We start from the raw sequence: 18,670 nt of genomic DNA, 5'->3' as shown, positions 1-18,670 counted from the left end.
TTGAATTTCAGCAAAGCATTTGGCAAAGTGGACCACAACCTACCTTTCTGCAAGCTAAAAAAAAGTGGGGTAGACAGCTACACATCCAGATGGATTAACAACTGCTGACCAACCATACCCAACATGGGGCAAAGTCCACATGGAAAGAAGTAAGCAACGGGGTGCCACAAAGTTCTGTCCTACTCTTTAATATTAATTACCTAGATGAGAGAATAGAAGGGGAACTAACCAAATGTGTAGATGACAGCAAGCTGAGTAGCCAATACTCAGTAGTATTGGAGTAGCCAATACTCCAGAGGCAGGCTCAGAATCCAGGTGGATTTTGACAGACTTTATTTATTTTATTTTATTTATTTATTTATTTTGTCCAATACACAATAAATACATTACTATATACATAGTAAAATACATGATGAAGGTTATAGAGGAGATACTCATAGTAAAATATATCTAAGAAAGAGTAGAAAAGAAGATATAGTAATAGAACATATCAATGAAAGAATAGAAGAAGAGATATAGGAATAGAAGAAAGGTATAGGAGATATAGGAGAGCAATAGGACAGGGGATGGAAGGCACTCTAGTGCACTTTACTCGCCCCTTACTGACCGCTTAGGATTCTGGATAGGTCAACCATAGATAATCTAAGAGTAAATTGTTGGGGGTTTGTCGATGACACTATGGAGTCCGGTAATGAGTTCCATGGTTCGACAACTCATTTTTTTACAGTCAAGTTTGGAGCAGTGAATATTAAGTTTAAATCTGTTGTGTGCTCTTGTGTTGTTGTGGTTGAAGCTGAAGTAGTCGCCAACAGGCAGGACGTTGCAGCATATGATCTTGTGGGCAATACTTAGATCTTGTTTAAGGCATCTTAGTTCTTGGCTTTCTAGGCCCAGGATTGTACAGACTTGTACACTGGGCCCAAACAAACAAAATGAAATATAATGCAGAGAAAGATAAAACCCTACACCTAGGTAAGAGAAACCAAAGACATACATATAAACTGGGTGAAACTACATTTAATAGCAATAATTGTGAGAGGGATCTTGGTGTCCTGGTGGGCAAGCAACTAAATATGAGCCAGTAATTTGCAGTGACAGCCAAAAAGGCCAATACAATCCTAAATTGCATCTAGGACTAGGGAGGTACCCTCTATAAAGCTTAATTAGACCACACCTAGAATACTGCATTCAGTTTTGGTCACCACACTACAAAAAAGAAACTCTAGAGAAAGTGCATAAGAGAGCAAGCAGGTTGATAAGGGGCCTGGAGACTAAAACATATGAAGACAGGTTGCAGGAACTGGGTATGTCTAGTCTAGCAAAGAGAAGAATCAGGAGAGACATGATAGCAGTGTTCCAATAACTGAGATAGTACCATAAAGAGGAGGGGGTCAGGCTGTTTTCCAAAGCACCAGTGGGCCAGACAAGTAATAATGGATGAAGCTGACCAAAAAGAGATTTAACCTGGAAATAAGGATGCACATTCTGACGGTGAGAGCAATTAACCAGTGGAACAGCTTGCCTATCAGGTTGAGAGCTTTGGACACTTTGGACTTTCAAAAGGAGATTGAACTGCCATTTGTCTGAAGTGGTGTAGGGTTCTCTGCTTGGGCAGAGAGTTGTACTAGATGACCTACAAGGTCCCTTCCAACTCTAATAAATAAATAAAAAGGTCAAAACAAAAATAATTAAACCTCAGTTTCAATTCCTCTGCTTCCAAATTCTAGAGAGAAAAGGGAGCAATGTAAGAAAATTGGCATGAAAAATTGGGCCCCTACCCTATTATCTTCCTTGGCGACCTCAACCTACCACACATCAACTGGACCCTAAACAAATGCTCCACAGAACCAATACATACTGCCCCATACAATGCCGTCAACAGCTTGGGACTTGACCAATTAGTATCAAACAATACTAGACTCAACAGCTGTCTTGACCTCATATTTTGTAATAGCAAAAACGCTATCTATGGACTGCATGTAAAGGAACCCTTCTCCAACAGCGATCATAGTATGATTAACTTCAACCTCAATCTACACCATCCTGACACTCACCTGAATAAAGTGACCCCTAGGTACAATTTTAGGAAAGCCTCATTTGCATCAAATCTAACCAGGCCTTCTACAACTTCATCAACAACAAACTTAATGACTCTAGACCTATTCCACATCTCATTGAATACAATGATGATCCATCCAAAGCTAACCTCTTCAACTCTTTCTTTGGCTCTGTCTTTGTTAACAGTAATGGCTCATCCCACATCTTTGCAAATTGCACCTCAAACTCTCTCAACAACCTAACCCAAATCGACTTCACTGTAAACCACATTGAAAAAGTAATTTGTGGCCTCAAACCTCTCCTATCAGTCAGACGAGACAGTCTTTGTGCATACTTCCTAAAAAAAGCTTTCTTCTGCTATAGCTGAACCTCTAAGCATTATCTTCCAAAAATTCTTCAGGACTAGCACATTCCCCAAGCTATGGTCAAAAGCAATAGTCATCCCCATCTTCAAAAAAGGAGACCCTTCTCTTGTTGACAACTCAAGACCAATATCACTATGCTGCGTCTCATGTAAAGTCATGGAATCAATTATAATCAATCAATTACCCTTTACTTAGAATCTAATAACCTACTCTCTAACAAACAATTTGGATTCACAAAGAAATTATCCTGCAACCTATAACTACTTCACTGCAAAAACATATGGACTACCCACCTAGATCAAGGAAAATCCATTGATGCAATTTATATTGACTTTTGCAAAGCTTTTGATTCAGTGGTCCATGACAAACTACTTCTAAAACTCAAGTCCTATGGCATCTCAGGATTTCTCCACAACTGGATTACTGCATTCGTGTCAAACAGGCAACAAGTTGTCAACACTGGAAGCACCATTTCCACCCCCGTCCCTGTTAAAAGTGGCGTTCCTCAAGGCAGCGTACTAGGACCTACTCTTTTCATTCTCTTCATCAACAACCTCTGTGATCATATCACAAGCAACTGTGTCCTTTTTGCCAACAATATAAAATTCTTCAACACCATGGACAACACATCTACTCTCCAAAAAGACCTCGACTATGTCTCAGATGGGTTTAACACGTGGCAACTTCAAATATCAACCAACAAATGCTCTACTCTCCACATCGGCAAAAAAGAATCCGAACCTCATATATAAACCAAATAAACAAAATATCACAGCGAACCCCCACTCAGTAAAACATCTTGGAATATTAATATCAAATTACCTAAGTGCCAAAGCCCACTGCAACAATATCGCCAAAAAGGCTTCCAGAGTTGTTAACCCGATCCTATGTGGCTTCTGTTCTGGTAATCTCACACTACTCACCAGAGCCTACAAAACTTTTGCCAGACCCATCCTTGAATACAGCTCATCTGTCTGGAACCCATACCACATCTTGGACATCAACACCGTAGAAAATGTCCAAAGATACTTCACCAGAAGAGCCCTTCATTCCTCCACTCGAAACACGAAAGTAGACTAACAATCCTGGGTCTAGAAAGCTTAGAATTACGATGCCTAAAACACGATCTAAGTATTGCCCACAAGATCATATGCTGCAACGTCCTGCCTGTCAATGACTACTTCAGCTTCAACCGCAACAACACAAGAGCATGCAACTTAATATTAACTGCTCCAAATGTGACTCCAAAAAATATGACTTTAGCAATCGAGTTGTCGAAGCGTGGAACTCATTACCGGACTCAATAGTGTCAACCCCTAACCCCCAACATTTTTCCCTTAGACTATCCATGATTGACCTCTCCAGGTTCCTAAGAGGTCAGTAAGGGGACTACATAAGTGCATTAGTGTGCCTTCCATCCCCTGTCCAACTGTCTCTCCTTTATCTCATATATCTTTTCTTCCTTTCATATATCTTCTCCCTTATATTTATATCTTTTCTTCTATCCTTTTCTTTATATATATTGCTACTTGTCTATTCTCTTCAATGTGTATTGTTTATTGGACAAAATAAATAAATAAATAAAACAAAACTATATTTTGAATTTCATTCAGTGTAAACTTTTGTTCCACTTCTCTAATTACGTACATGTTTTTTTCCCCTCTTACTTAATGATAGCTGGTAGTGAGATTGTTGAGAGAATCAATGAGAGAAATTGCATGGGAATCAGACAGAAGCTTACCCTATAATTATGAAGAGTGATTTGGACTGCAGCTTCTTTGGGAGGCTGTTGATGATGCTAAAGACCAAAGTAAAAAGATGTTAAATATCCCAGTTCAGAAATACAGATGCTTCTGAGAATGACTGTGTTCCCAGGCTAGTAAGACATGACTTAGAATTTAAGAAAAGTCTGCCTCGACATTAATGGACCTGATGGAGAAATGTTCTTTTATGGGGAGTTTTTCGTTCATGATCATAATATTCAGATTATTGGTATTGGTGCCCCTTCCTAAGAGTGTCTGCAGAGTGCCAGCCTTAAAATGCTCCAAGACCCAGCCTATTATTAACCTTCTTAAATATTATCAGCCAGGAGACCAGATCCTTGGTGGCATTTTCTCACAGTCTTTCATTTCTACGAACATATTACAGTACCGAAGACACCCATTCCAGGACATGCTTTTGGATCATGTGTAAGCAGTTGTGTTCTTTAAAATTAGGAGCAAGTTTTCCATTTTCATTTTAAAGCTATGTTTCAATCTTTCAATATTAATATATGTATTGTACCTTAGCAATACATTCTCAAAGTTTCTGAAAAGCCTTTTCAATACAATAATTTTCTATGTATTTATTTTGCAGATTACTGACTCAGAGCTATCAACATATTTTAGCTTTGGTTTTTGCTGTGAAAGTGATTAATCAAAGTCCTCACACTTTACCTAACATCACCTTAGGCTTCAATATCTTTAATGACTATTTTACTAGTCCAAAACATACTTACCAAGCTTCAATGGAGCTCCTCTTTGCTTCCGATGCATTCATTCCTAATTATAAATGTCATCTCCAAAATAATCTGATAGCCGTCATTGGGGGACCAAGTCCTGTTGCTTTTCTTGATATGGCTAACATCATGACTGCTTACAAGTTTGTACAAGTGAGTTGTTGCTTTTTGGTGAAAACACAAACATAGTTTTTAAACCTATTTCTTTTTAAATATTTCATGAAGCATCTTAGCTCTCTAATATTTTATTACTTTTGTTATATATTTAGCAGATATAAAATACAATGGCTGAATGAATATAATTTAAAGATCTAAATGATTGTGATTTATCACTTCTATCCCTTATGTATACTGAGAGCTTATGCACTGAAGACAAATTCCTTGTGTATCCAATCACACTCGTCAAATAAAGAATTCTATTCTATTCTACTCTACTCTACTCTACTCTACTCTACTCTACTCTACTCCACTCCACTCCACTCCACTCCACTCCACTCCACTCCATTCCATTCTACTCCACTCCATCCCATCCCATCCCATCCAATGTTCCCTCTAAGGTGCATGGCTGCCCGCAAGCACACCCAAAACCAGCCCCCCATGCAGCATTTTCAAATGTGATGCAGTGATCCCTGCCCAACAGCTTATTTGTCCCTCCCAAGCTGTTGGGCTCTGAGCCCCGCCTGGCTTCTTTGGCTCTGGGGACCATGCCCACCCCTATTGATTTTCTGTCTTTTGCTTCTGAGAAATCTCTCTCTGGCCTGGCTCCATCACCGTGAGACTCCTAAGCTGTGCCAAGAGGACACCTTGCCCATAGGATCCCTGGCCCCAACCCCAAGTGCCTTGGACTCCCTTTCAAAGCCAGACCCCAGCAAGTTCCAGGCTGCACGGGGCGGGAAGGGATGGCAGTTCTTCCCCAGCCAGGCAACCATGAGGCCCTCCTGCTGCAGGGCTCATGTGATTCAACACCGGTTGGTCTCCTTCTCCTCCTCCTCCCTCCCCCACATGGCGGTGTTATGGCCTCTTGCTGGGAGCGGAGTGGTCCATTGCTTGGAGGTCAGCGCAACTCCTGCTCCTCATCATGATGTCCTTTTGTCATGAGACCAAATGCTGCTTCTATTTTGTCGTCTTCCTTACTTTACCTCCCCCCCCACCCTTCACAGCAAACTGGCGGGACAAGATTTCCTAGACCGGCTTTTGTTTCTGAGGAAATCTTTGAGGATGGCAATGGGTGGCCCTGCCTTCTGTGCCCATTTCTTCCCCCATCTTTGCCGGGCACCGGAGTCTAAGGATGTCCACAGGAACAGTGCTTTTCACTGTGAAGGAGTCTGAAAAACTTCCTGAGGGGATTTAAAGCAGGGCCTGGAAGATTGCCCCCCACCCCACTTTGAAATGGGGAATCTGGCAGTCAAAAGAGATGTGGGCCATCCTCAAAGACTTCCTCAGAAACAAAAGCCGGTCTAGGAGTGCTGAGACAATGGGAGGAGTTGTGAAACTTTGGAGAGGGGAAAGTTGTCTCAGCTGAAGGGCAAAAAGATAAGAGGGGCTGGAGCCGAGTGCCTGACAGCACATCTCTTCCTCACCCCATTTCCCTTCAACACGGCCAGGATCCAGACCACTCAGTGCAGTCCCCTCCATTTTGGAGCCAACGGAATCTGCTCCGGGACGATCCCTCCTTTATTTCTTTATTGGCCAAGTGTGATTGGACACACAAGGGAGGAGAGAGAAACAAATGAGAGAGTGAAGGGAGGGGAGAGGGAGAGGACACCGAAATGAGAGAGACCTGAAAGGAGAGAATGAGAAAGAAGGAAAAGAGGGAAAAGAGAGAGAAAGAAGTGGAGAGAAAGAAAGAAAATGGAAAGAGAGGGAGGGAAGGAGAGAAGTGGAGAGGAAGGAAGGAAGGAAGGAAGGAAGGAAGGAAGGAAGGAAGGAAGGAGGAAGAATGTAATGAATGGAAGGAGGGAGGGAGGACTTTTGGGGTGGTGGTAATTTTTTTCTCTCAACATACATTCAAACAATACAGTGTACCATCTAATTTTCCATGAATAAAATGTGGTATTTTGTTAGTAATTAATATTAATCATCCAAAAGTTGCAAAAGTTTTTTTCTAATTTTGTCATTCAGTTACACACATTTTCTTTTAATTAAATTTCCTCCTTAATGTTCCTTGAAAAAGTACAACACCAACTATATTTCTAACTTATTAACCATTGTGGCAAAGTGCTTCCTTCCTTTCTTTATACATTTTTCTATAAACCAAGAAAACCTTGTATAGCCAGTCGGATGTTAACAAAAGTAAATTAAAAACAAAACATAAACATATACAAATTACAGACTTCTCCACCCCTCTAAATAGTACATTTACCTAATCCCAAATTTAAAAATAATTTCAGCCAATCTAACATTTAGCCAATTAATATTTATCTACATTTCTAACTTAATTATTAATCTTAAATTTCAATCATTTGAGAAAAGAAAAAAGAGGGGTTCTAAATATTCTCTATTTTCAATCAATTAAAAATCATTAGCATCATTAATCTCCCCAACAATTCTAAATTCAATTCCATTTATGCATTGATCCAAATCAGTATCACCTACTACATATCTAATTATAATTAATACTTCTAACTTTATTAAAACATCAGCAATTCCTAAATTCATATTTCTAAATAGAAAAAACAATTAAAGTTTTAAAAAGAGCAAACAAAACAATACTCCAAGCTTAACCAACCCTTCTCAAACTCCATTTTTTAAAATCTGAGCAGAACTTTGAACCAAACCCTTTTCTTTTTTTTATTTGCATCCCCTTTTAATCTACTTTTCCATTTTATTCTTTCTATTCTTTCTTCTAGGAAGAATAGAAGGACTTTGTTAGAAAAATAAAGGGGTTATTGGATCAAACTTTGGACATTTGACAACTGGTCCGTAGTTATGATGGTGGCAATGTCCCAGGGTTATCTTTTGGGATCTTCTGACAAGCAACTGCAAGGATTCACTTAACGACTGTGGCAAGAAAGATGATAAAGTGAAGCAGAATTCACTTAATAACTGTCTTACCCAGGAGATAGAAATGTCGGCCTCCATTGGGGTCAGAACAGGAGAATTATCTGTCTGACCAGTGCACTCTTTTAGAAGCAGATCAGGAGTCCATTTTGAAGCTCCACAGAAAACATATAGGGGGAAAGGCAAGTTGTCCTCGACTTACAACGGTTCATTAACTGACTGTTCAAAGTTGCAACGGCCTTGAAAAAAGTGATTTATGCCCCTTTTTCACACAACCTTCGCAGCAGCCCCAAAATCACATGATCAAAACTTGGCCACTATTTAATATATATGACCATTGCTGTGTCTTGAGATTATGTGGCCTCCTTTTGTGACCGTCTCACAAGCAAAGACAATGGGGGAAGGGGGGAGAAGCCAGAATCACTTAACGACCGGGTTTCTAATTGATCCACACCCAGGCATGAAAATGTGCCACTCAGACATTGTACTTTTCCACCCACACTGGGAAAAAATTAGAGGGAATATTGATCCCATCCCATCCCATCCCATTCTATCTTATCCTATCCTATCCTATTCACAAATAAAATAATGAATATTAATTTTAAAAATCCCAGGTCTCAGTGGACCTAACTGCTTAAACATTTCCTGTTTCCTTGTTTCATTTAGGTTGCGTATAGCTCTACTCTAGAGCTCAATACCGAAGCTCCATCACGTTTCTTTTACTGGATGTTCCCAAATGCAATTAATCAGTACAAAGGACTTCTCCAGATTCTTCTGCATTTCGGCTGGAAATGGATCGGGCTATGTTTCCTTGACATTGGCAACATAGCATATATTTTATGGAAGAATATTCTTCCTATGTTTTCCCAAGAAGGTGTCTGCTTTGAATTTATAGAACAAATACCAGCTGAATTTCTCAGTGAGAACGAAGAAAGTGTTCAGAGATCATATGCAATTTTAAAAACAGTTTTCAATAGCACTACTAACGTTGTGTTGCTTCATGGGGAATTTCTGAGTATATTAAGTCTAAGGTTATTATTCAACTTCTTGGAGTTTAGTAATGTAGATTACAATACAAAAATCTGGGTGATGACAGCAGATGTTGACTTCTCATCAGTTCTCTTTCAAAGGAGTCAGGACATTAATTTCATGCATGGAACCTTGTCCCTTTCAGTTCAACTAGTGGAGGTGTCAGGGTTCCAACATTTTGTTCAGATGAGAAACCCAGTTGTGGATAAAGAAGACAGCTTTTTAAAACAATTTTGGCAACAAACATTTAATTGTATGTTCCTAACAACTTCTACAGAGGAGGATGAGGAGTCTCTCTGCACTGGGGAGGAGAAACTTGAGAATCTTCCCATGACTGTGTTTGAAACCAGCATGACTGCCCACAGTTACAGTGTCTATACAGCTGTGTATGCAATCATACATGCTTTGCATATTCTGTACTCTTCCCAAAGCCAGCAAAAGTCATGGAAGAAACAGAAATTACTCAGTCAAGATTCATGGAAGGTGAGCAGACTACTTAGAACATCTCAGCAGACACAGTACGTTGATTCATTTGCAAAGTTGTTTATCAACCTCGCCCCATCCTTTAAGCCTATCAGATATATTTTCAACTTTTATTAAATTAGGAATATTTGTGATTTATCTAGCTGCTTGTTTTGAAAGTGATAGTCACCAGCCGTGTATTCTTTGTTTTCTATGTTTTAATTAATTTTTATTTTGCTTTATCTTGATTTACCTTAACTTTTAGTTTCTACAAGTTAGAACATTTCACTGTGTTGCTTCAAAGTCAGATTTTTCATCCTTCATCAAGCCAATCAGATACAAATTCAATTTTTAATTCATTCCAATATTTATGATTGATCTAGGTGTATATTTTTCAAGCGATGGTCACAATGCATTTGGTGAGCACCAGTTTTATACCATATGTTTATCAATTGAGCTTTGCTTTTTACACAATAAGATTATTTTTATTTTGCTTGAGCACCAGTTTTATACTGTATGCTTTATAAATTGTGCTTTGATTTTTACACAATAAGATTATTTTTATTTTGCTTTCGAGTTTTACAGTTAACTTCTAATTTGTACTGTTCAGAAAATTTGACTTCATTGCTTTAATGTCTCATAGTGCTCCAAATTCTAGCATCAATTGCGCTGGAAGCAGAGTGAGAACACAGAGACAAATCTGGATTTAAAATTGGGTCACTTTATTAATTAAACATAATTTTAATTAATTAACCATTAATTAATTAAAACAAATAACTGGGACCTGCAGAGGTCACTAAAACTTCGGAGCAGAAATGATGTCATTAAACCTTCCTTGGCAATTATGGGCGTAGCTCCTTACTGATCCAGGTGAAGGGACCACGCCCTCACCTGGATCTGAGACATTCTACGCGTGTGGGGAAGATCGCCGTCCAATCCCTGCTAGGAATTGGCTGGGCCGAGACCCAAGGGCACCCCCTCAACAATCGCTCAGAACGATGGTGACACCATGAGCTCTTGGAGAAAGTCTGCCCCTCATTTCCAAAGATGCCCAAAGGAGAACACGCAGTTGCTAACCACCTCCCATTTCCCCCCCTAACCTGCCAAGAAGGGGGGCATATCTCCATCTTGGCCCCCTGACTCCATCCTCAACCTGTGCCAGCTCTTGCAGGGACCTCTGCAGATCCTGTAAAAATATGGCATTATCTTTCCCAGAGAGGTGCACACCGTCGGCACAATAAAGCCATGGCTTCTGAACACTAATATAGGGGTGGGGAACAACTACGCCACCCAACTCTAAAACAATTTTGGCTATGGCCTTCAGACCCTGTGATTAGCCCTTGGGGAAATGGCATCCCTCCAAATGATCCTTGGAAGGATCTCGGACCAGTTGCGTGGACGGCCAGGCAAGAGAGAGAGCCCACAGGTCCTCATGGGCCTGAAAAATCAATGCCAGGACCCCCAAAACACATAGGTCATTCCCCCAAGGTGAAAGACCAACCACTTGGGTGCAACCAGATTGTGGCGCCTGTCCAAGAGCAAAGGGAGGTGCCCCTCCCAATACAGGCCTCTCCTCCCAAGCCAGATGACATTGACACAATGGCCTAAAGACATCTGGGTCCCAACAGTTGATCTTGCAGCGCTCCACCCATCCCAGAACCCCATGCTGTGGCCACATAGCAGCACCAATGGCTTTTCCCCAAGAGGTCTATCTAAGGGCAGAAAAGAAGGTTAAACATGTTCGGTGTCCAGGTCTCTGCGAACTGGGGCCGGCACATAAGTTCTAAAGGCTGCTGCCTGCCAATGGCCAATAGCCTGGATTCTAGCATCCTGGAAATCCAATACTGCTGCTGTAGTGGCAGCACCAATCTGGAATGAATGGGTTCCGTATAAGGCCGGATCGAGCCCAATCTCCCTCAGTGCCCGTGTTGTAATGGCCCAAAATTGATATCTAGTCAGGGGGGAACCATTTTTATGGCTTAAAAGGTATCCCCCACCTGCTCCCTATAACTTACAAAAAGAGGAAAGAGCTGCCACAGGACAGACAGACTGATCAGAGGCAGCTGAAAGTAGTACCTTAGCTCCTTTGCCTAACTGGTCCGTCTTGGACCGCCTGACTAACAGGGATACTCCAGCTCCTTCAAAAGTGATGTCATAAAATTGTAGGGCATGGAGTGACCTGTCTGATCGGGAGGAGGCGTTGGCCTCGCTCATGCAGAATGCCCCAAAAAACATCAGGGTGGCTGCTGTGTGAAAAAAGCGGGCCTCAAAATCAGATGCGCACAAACCGATCCAGGTCTTACTAAGGTCAGCAAGCTGCTGAAGTGACAACACTTGCCTGCCATCTACGGGGGTGCATTAATTGTTCTCTCACCCAACCCTTTGGTCTTTTCAGGGGCCAAAGGGACCCCCAACTGGGCACAAAGGTGCCAAAGACTGACATTAGGGGAGAACAATGCCCCGAATGCACAGGCCCCACTCTAAGGAAATCATGACCGATCCTGACCCGGACCATCTCCTGAGTGCCCACTCGAGGAAGGTGCTAAAGCTCTCAAAGAGCGGGCAAGACATGGAGCAGCCCATCAGCAGCGCTCGGTCGAAATAAAAACTTCCTTTGAACTGGAAGCCTAGGAGCTCAAAATTGTCTGTGTGTATGGGCATGAGCCTAAATGCCCATCAAGGCTCCTACATCATAGTTTTTGACCATGGCTGTGGCAGTGTCGAAAGACGTGTAGTGCATGGAACAAAATTAATCAGAAATGAAATTGTTCTGCCAGCTTCTAGTACAAGCCTCCGATGAAAAGGAAATTGGTTCAAAACAGACACAGACACTCAGTAAAAGTCAAGTAAATGTTTTTTATCTCAACAAAAGAGAAGCAAAACTCCCTTTTAGAATTCAAAGGGATTTATTGTATAAACAAGGCAGTAATGGATTACAGTCCGCTAACAAGGTAAGCAATAAACCAGCAATAAACCAATACTGTGCAGTTCGGCACAAATACTGTTTGTTCCAGACGTGGCAAAAACTTACAAGGATTTCTTTTCTCAAACTCCATGGTTCCCAACAACTACAATCAGATAATCTCCACACTGCTCAGCTCGCACGCTGCCAATTTAACAGCTGCTATAATTACCTGAGCCCCACCCAACCACAGGTGGATTCTCTATCACCTGTAATATTTCTTCAATTGGTCTCTTTTATGCATAACTCTGCGCATGCATGGGTCTAGCAATTCCTCATCCGAATCTACCAAAGATAATGGAGATTGGCTTCCTGGGCTGTCTGCCAAGCCCCCCTCTTCCAACTCACCCCCACCTTCTTCTTCTTCCAAGGAAACTTCACTACCTGACTCTGTCGGCAATAAAATAGGCCTATGACATGTTGATGTTTCCCCTGCATCCACCTCTACATTCCTTGGGGCAGGAGCTGGGCCAGAACCAACCACAACATGAAATCATTCACCGATTCACCCCAGGGAAGGACAAGTGGTAAATCAAATGAAATTCACCACTGGCTTTCTTGGGGACCACTCGCAAGGGGGAGAATCAGGTTGGCCCTCTCCTGCAGTATCCTCTTCACCACTTTGAGGTAGAGTGGCAGGGGAGGGAAGGTGCACAGTAAACCTATCATCTGGGGGCAACAAATAGCTTCCATTCCCTCTGCTTTTGAGTTATACACTCAGTGAAGGGCTACCAAAATTTTTACTACCACAATGTGGGCGTGGCTTATGCAACATCTTTCTGTACTCTAGACTTCACTGCTTTATTTTCTAACATAACATTATGTACTGGTCATTAGGAAAAAATATTCTAAAAAAATGAATTGAAATAAATCTGAACTGCAAATTAGTCAAATAAAATTTGATTTCCTATTGGAAATACTCTATGAGATCCTTGCTATGGGACAATGCTGCAACCAAGTGAACAGTTTATTATTATACTTAGGATTGGCTAGGGAATTCTGAAAGTTGAAGTCCAGGCACCTTATCAAGGTTGAGAAACATTTCTTTAGATAGTTCATCTTCATATCTGTTCAGAGATGATGATGATGATGATCCTCATTATTATTATTATCCTCATCATCCTCATCATCATCACCATCATCATCATAATCCTCCTCCTCCTCATTATTATTATTATTATTATTATTATTATTATTATTATTATTATTATTATTTAGATTTGTATGCCACCCTTCTCCGAAACCTCAGGGTGATTCTGCTGTGATGGACTGGGCTCTGCTGTGATGGACTGTGAGTGGCATACTTCCCAGAGACTCAGGTTAATAGTCTCGGCCATTGATAATCTCAACATTGTCCCAGTCTGCCAATTTATGTGGAACTTGGTGGTCACATTGTCTGTTAGTACCAGCACATGCCGGTTCAAAAGGAGGGACCAAAAATGTCGAAGGGCCAGGGAAAACAGTGCGGAGTGCCAGCAAGTGATGCTGAACTCCATCTCTACCAGTGACCAGGTTCCCTGGGCTATCTCTGAAACCACCTGCTCCCCCCCCCATCCTAGCATTCAGGCATGGGTAGTTATGGTAATCTTGTAGGGTTCCAAGAAACCAGAACCCTTGGTGATGGCAGGTGATGGCAGGTGATGCCTATCATTGGAGGGACTTCCTGACTGAAATTGTGATCCTGGCCATGGCTACTGAGCTGCATCCTGACCACTGAAATGGGACAAGAGACCCTAGAAGGTCTCTGGAATACAGGTGAACCCAAGGGGAGATGTGAATGGAAGAGATCATGATGCCCAGGAGGGAAAATAATAGGTTCAGAGGAACCAAGGTTTGGCCCAGAACCTGCTGGACTCTGTTCAGTAGGTTGTCTCATGTGGGGAATCAATGAGCATGATGGAAGTGGAGAGCCCCTGTCCCTTGAAAGGAGATAATGAGGAAGGGCCTTGGTTCAAATGAAACATTTGGCCTGCAAGAAACCTACGTGGCAAGCAATTGATTCAGGGTTACTGAAACTGTCTCTCTCATTCTGCTCATTGCCCACTGTGATCCACACACCAAACACTCGTTTTTATGATTGTTTCTTCAGCTAGCAAGTTAACTGCCATTTGAAATTGGTTATAGTGCCACTCAGGTCACTGTTCCTCACTAGCAGATTGCTGATATGTACAATTTGGAGTGACCTCAGGTCTTGGAGCACAATTTCCAGCCAGAAGGAAGAAATCTGCTTGGAATATCCTGTTCCCACAAGATCCAGTTAACTGAATTATTTCCCTCTTCCTCACACAGCTGAGATATGGAAATTCAAGTGGGGCTTTCAGCTGGAGGAATGAGCAACAGCCGGGATGTCTTCTGCCAAAAGTCAGATGGCAGCTGTCATTTGGGGTACTCGATAAGGGAAACAAGGCACACTCACTGATGGATTGATTACAATTGTATACTGTAGAAGTCTTCAGGACACACATCCTTTGTTCAGGACTGGGTCAAAAGAGGGGGAACTGAAACACAGGAGTGCTATTTATACCTTTCACAGCCCAATTGGACTACATTAGGACAAGGATGGTAGACATGCTGGTGCACTTATGCACACTCCTTACTGACCTCTTAGAGATCAAGTGAGGTCAACAATGGACAGTTTAAGGTTAAAGTTTTTTGGGCGTTGGTGATGAAAGTACAGAGTCAGATAGTGAGTTTCAGTTTTAGTAGAGTGATAGCATTCAGGAAAAAAATGTTCTTGTGTCCAGTTGTCTTGGTGTGCAGTGCTTTGTAGGGATGATTTGAGGGTAAGAGTTGAAACAGTTTGTGGCCAGGATTGAGGGGTCAGTAAATATTTTCACAGCCCTCTTTTTGACCCATGGATTATCTAGGTCCTCAATGGGAGGCAGATTGGCAGCAATTGTTTTTTCTGCAGTTCTGATTATCCTCTGAAGTCTGTGTCGGTATTGTTGGGTTGCAGAACCAAACCAGACAGTGATAGAGGTGCAGATGACAGACTCAATGATTCCTCTGTAGAACTGTATCAGCAGCTCCTTGGGCAGTTTGATCTTCCTGAGTTGGCGCAGAAAGAACATTCTTTGTTGTGCTTTTGTGATGCTGTTTTTGATGTTAGATGACCATTTTAGGTATTGAGATATGATAGAACCTAGAATTATGAAGGTCTCTACTGTTAATATTGTGTTGTCTAGTATTGTGAGAGATGGAAGGATGGAAGGGTTTCTTCTAAAGTCTACAACCATTTCTATGGTTTTGAGTGTGTTCAGTTCTAGGTTGTTCCGGTCACACCACAAGGATAGTTGTTCAACCTCTTGTCTGTGTGCAGATTCATCATTGTTTCGAATGAATCCAATCACTGTCTGCAATCTTCATTAGTTTAACAGATGGATCGTTTGAGATGTAGTCATTAGTGTATAGAGAGAAGAGAAGTGGTGAGAGTACATAGCCTTGGGGGGGGGGGCTTTGCTAATTGTACATGTATCTGTTTGATTTTTCCTAGGTTCACCTGCTTCTTCCTGTCTGTTAGGAAGGTTCTGATCCACTTACAAGTGTGTTCAGGTACTGCTAGCTGATTTAGTTTGGTTAAGAGAATGTCTGGGTATGATGGTGTTGAATGCTGAACTGATGTCTACAAAGAGAACCATAGCATAGGTCATTGGAGATTCAAGATGTTGAAGGATGTAGTGTAGAGCCATATTAACAGCATCATCTGTCGATCAATTTCCCCAGTATGCAAATTGCAGGGGGTCTAACAGTGGATCTGTGAAGGTTTTCAAGTGGAACATCACTAGCCTTTCAAAGGTTTTCATAACTACAGATGTTAGAGCAACTGGTCTGTAGTCATTCAATTCTTTGATGGAGGCCTTCTTCGGCACTGGGATGATAATAGAGCATTTGAAGCAGGAAGGAACATAGCACAACTCTAGCAATTTGTTGAAGATTTGGGTGAAGATGGGGGCTAATTGGTCAGCACAGACATTTAAGCAAGAAGGAGTTATCTTGTCTGGGCCTGGTGCTTTTCCAGGCTTCTGTCTGTGAAATAGATCTTTCATTTCCTTTTCTGTGATCACTAGGGGTTGTAAACCTAATGGGATGGGTTCAGTTATAGAAGATTTGGCTGTTGTTGGTGTGTCTGGGACGGAGGTTGTACAAATACAATACGTGCTGATCTCTTTCAGCTTGGGAAGATGGTTTGCTTTAACCTGTGATGTTTTTGAGAGTTTTCCACATGTTTGTTGGTTCATTTGTTGAGAATTGATTCTTTAGCTTTTCAGAGTAGTTCCTTTTTGCTGTTCTGATCTCTCTTGTTAATATATTTCTGGCCTGATTGTACAGCATTCTATTTCCTTTTCTGTAGGCTTCCTCTTTGGAATGCCGTAACTGCTTAAATTTGGCTTTGAACCAAGGTTTATTGTTACTGTATATTTGCAAGTTCCTGGTTGGTACACATAGATCTTCACAGAAGCTGACATATGATGTTACAGTATCTGTGAGTTCATCTAATAATAATAATAATTAATAATAATAATAATAATAATAATAATAATAATAATAATAATTTTTATTATTATTATTTATTAGATTTGTATGCTGCCCCTCTCCGAAGACTCGGGGCGGCTCACAACAATAATAAAAACAATGTTACAGTGGAACAAATCTAATATTAAAAGAAAAAAAGACATATAAAACCTTATCATTTTAAACCAAACAACACATACATACCAAACATAAAATATAGAAGCCTGGGGAAGGTGTTTCAGTTCCCCCATGCCTGGCGATATAGGTGGGTCTTCAGTAATTTATCTAGGTCTGCAGAGATGTCTTTAAAAATATTCCAGTCTGTGCAGTCAAAGCAAGCCTGTAGCTTTAACTTTGCTTCGTAAGTCCAAGTCCTCACTAATTTAATTTTTTGTTTTGTAGCTTTAAAACTTTGTTTGTTAGTAGGTACGAGGTGAATCATGCAATGATCAAAGTGGCCCACAGCTGCTCTTGGTAAGGACCGATAAGCATTTTTTACTGTTGTGTAGCAATGGTCTAAGATGTTATTGCCTCTGGTGGGACAATTTACATGTTGAAAGTATTTTGGTAGCTCATCTCTTAAGTTTGCCTTGTTTAAATCTCCCAAAATAATAGCCAGTGAATCAGGGTATTTGGCTTCAACACTTGTCTATTCAGCTTGTATTTGTATTCCAATTCTTTTTTCCAATGTGTAGGACAGAGCATTCATTCATTCATTCATTCATTCATTCATTCATTCATTCATTCATTCATTCATTTGGTTCGATTTCTATGCCGTCCTTCTCTGCAGACTCATGGTGTTGAGATTTTTTGCTTGAGGTTTGGAGTTGCCAGATGTTTGACCATCCTGACACAAATTAAGGTCTTTTGGGAGGGTAGCAGTGTTATTGCTGGTTTTACATCATTGGCAAAGAGAACTCAGTTGCTTGTAATGTGATCACAAAAGTCACTTATATAGAGTATGAAGAGTGTTGGTCGTAGTACGCTGCCTCGGGATACACCGCTGTTAACCACTGAGTCAAAGGCTTTGTAAAAGTCTATGTAAATTGCATCTATTTATTTGTCCTGATCTAAATGTGTAGTCCATATGTTTTTATACAATAGGAATTGCAGGTTACAAGATGAAACCATTTTTTTGTTACAGAGTAGGTTGTTAGTTTCTAGGCAGAAGTTAATTGAATGGTTTATAATTGATTCCATGACTTTGCATGTAACACAGAATAGAAAGTTGGTCTGTAGTTTTCTACTAGACTGGGATCTCCTTTTTTGAAGATGGGGATGATCGTGGCAAGTGACCGAGGTTTAGTATGGAATTGGTCCTGTAATTGTAATACTGTTCCTGGTACTGAATGGCATGCTGATTTAATGAAATGCATTCTTATCTTTGTACCATTTTTTATCCCCTATTTTTAAAGCTCCATCATTTTCTGCAGAGTATATCATTTAATAGCAGTACTGGAGAGATTTCCTTTGATAACAATGGAGAGATTGTTGCAGGATATGACATTATAAACTGGATCACATTTTCGAATCAGACATTTCTTAGAGTCAAAGTTGGAAGGATAGATCCGGGAACACTCGCTGAGAAATCGCTGACTATTTCTGAAGAGAAGATCATTTGGCCCAACCGGTTTAATCAGGTGAGGTTCTTCTTATGTCAGAGTGTGTACAGTGTAACTATTTTTAGAAAACCCAGGAGCAAAATATAGTAAAGAGATGTTTGTCTTGCAAATAGTGGTTTATATACAAGGAATATATACACACAAATATTAGGCAAAGTGAGGC

At 40.9% G+C, this 18,670-nt stretch overlaps 1 protein-coding gene across 1 annotated transcript in view; it reads left to right on the top strand.

Moving 5' to 3' along the window:
* The first annotated feature begins 123 nt into the window (after positions 1-123).
* The window catches only part of LOC139154204 (vomeronasal type-2 receptor 26-like), a 31,732-nt gene continuing 13,185 nt past the window's right edge, over positions 124-18,670 (top strand). Inside the window, exons 1-4 of the mRNA XM_070728634.1 lie at positions 124-149; positions 4,779-5,073; positions 8,587-9,432; positions 18,301-18,530. Coding sequence (XP_070584735.1) covers positions 124-149; positions 4,779-5,073; positions 8,587-9,432; positions 18,301-18,530 — 1,397 coding nt within the window. The remainder of the gene's footprint in view (positions 150-4,778; positions 5,074-8,586; positions 9,433-18,300; positions 18,531-18,670) is intronic.

Source organism: Erythrolamprus reginae, chromosome Z (genome assembly GCF_031021105.1).
Source record: "Erythrolamprus reginae isolate rEryReg1 chromosome Z, rEryReg1.hap1, whole genome shotgun sequence".
NCBI lineage: Eukaryota > Metazoa > Chordata > Lepidosauria > Squamata > Dipsadidae > Erythrolamprus > Erythrolamprus reginae.
This window is presented reverse-complemented; position numbering and strand designations above follow the sequence as displayed.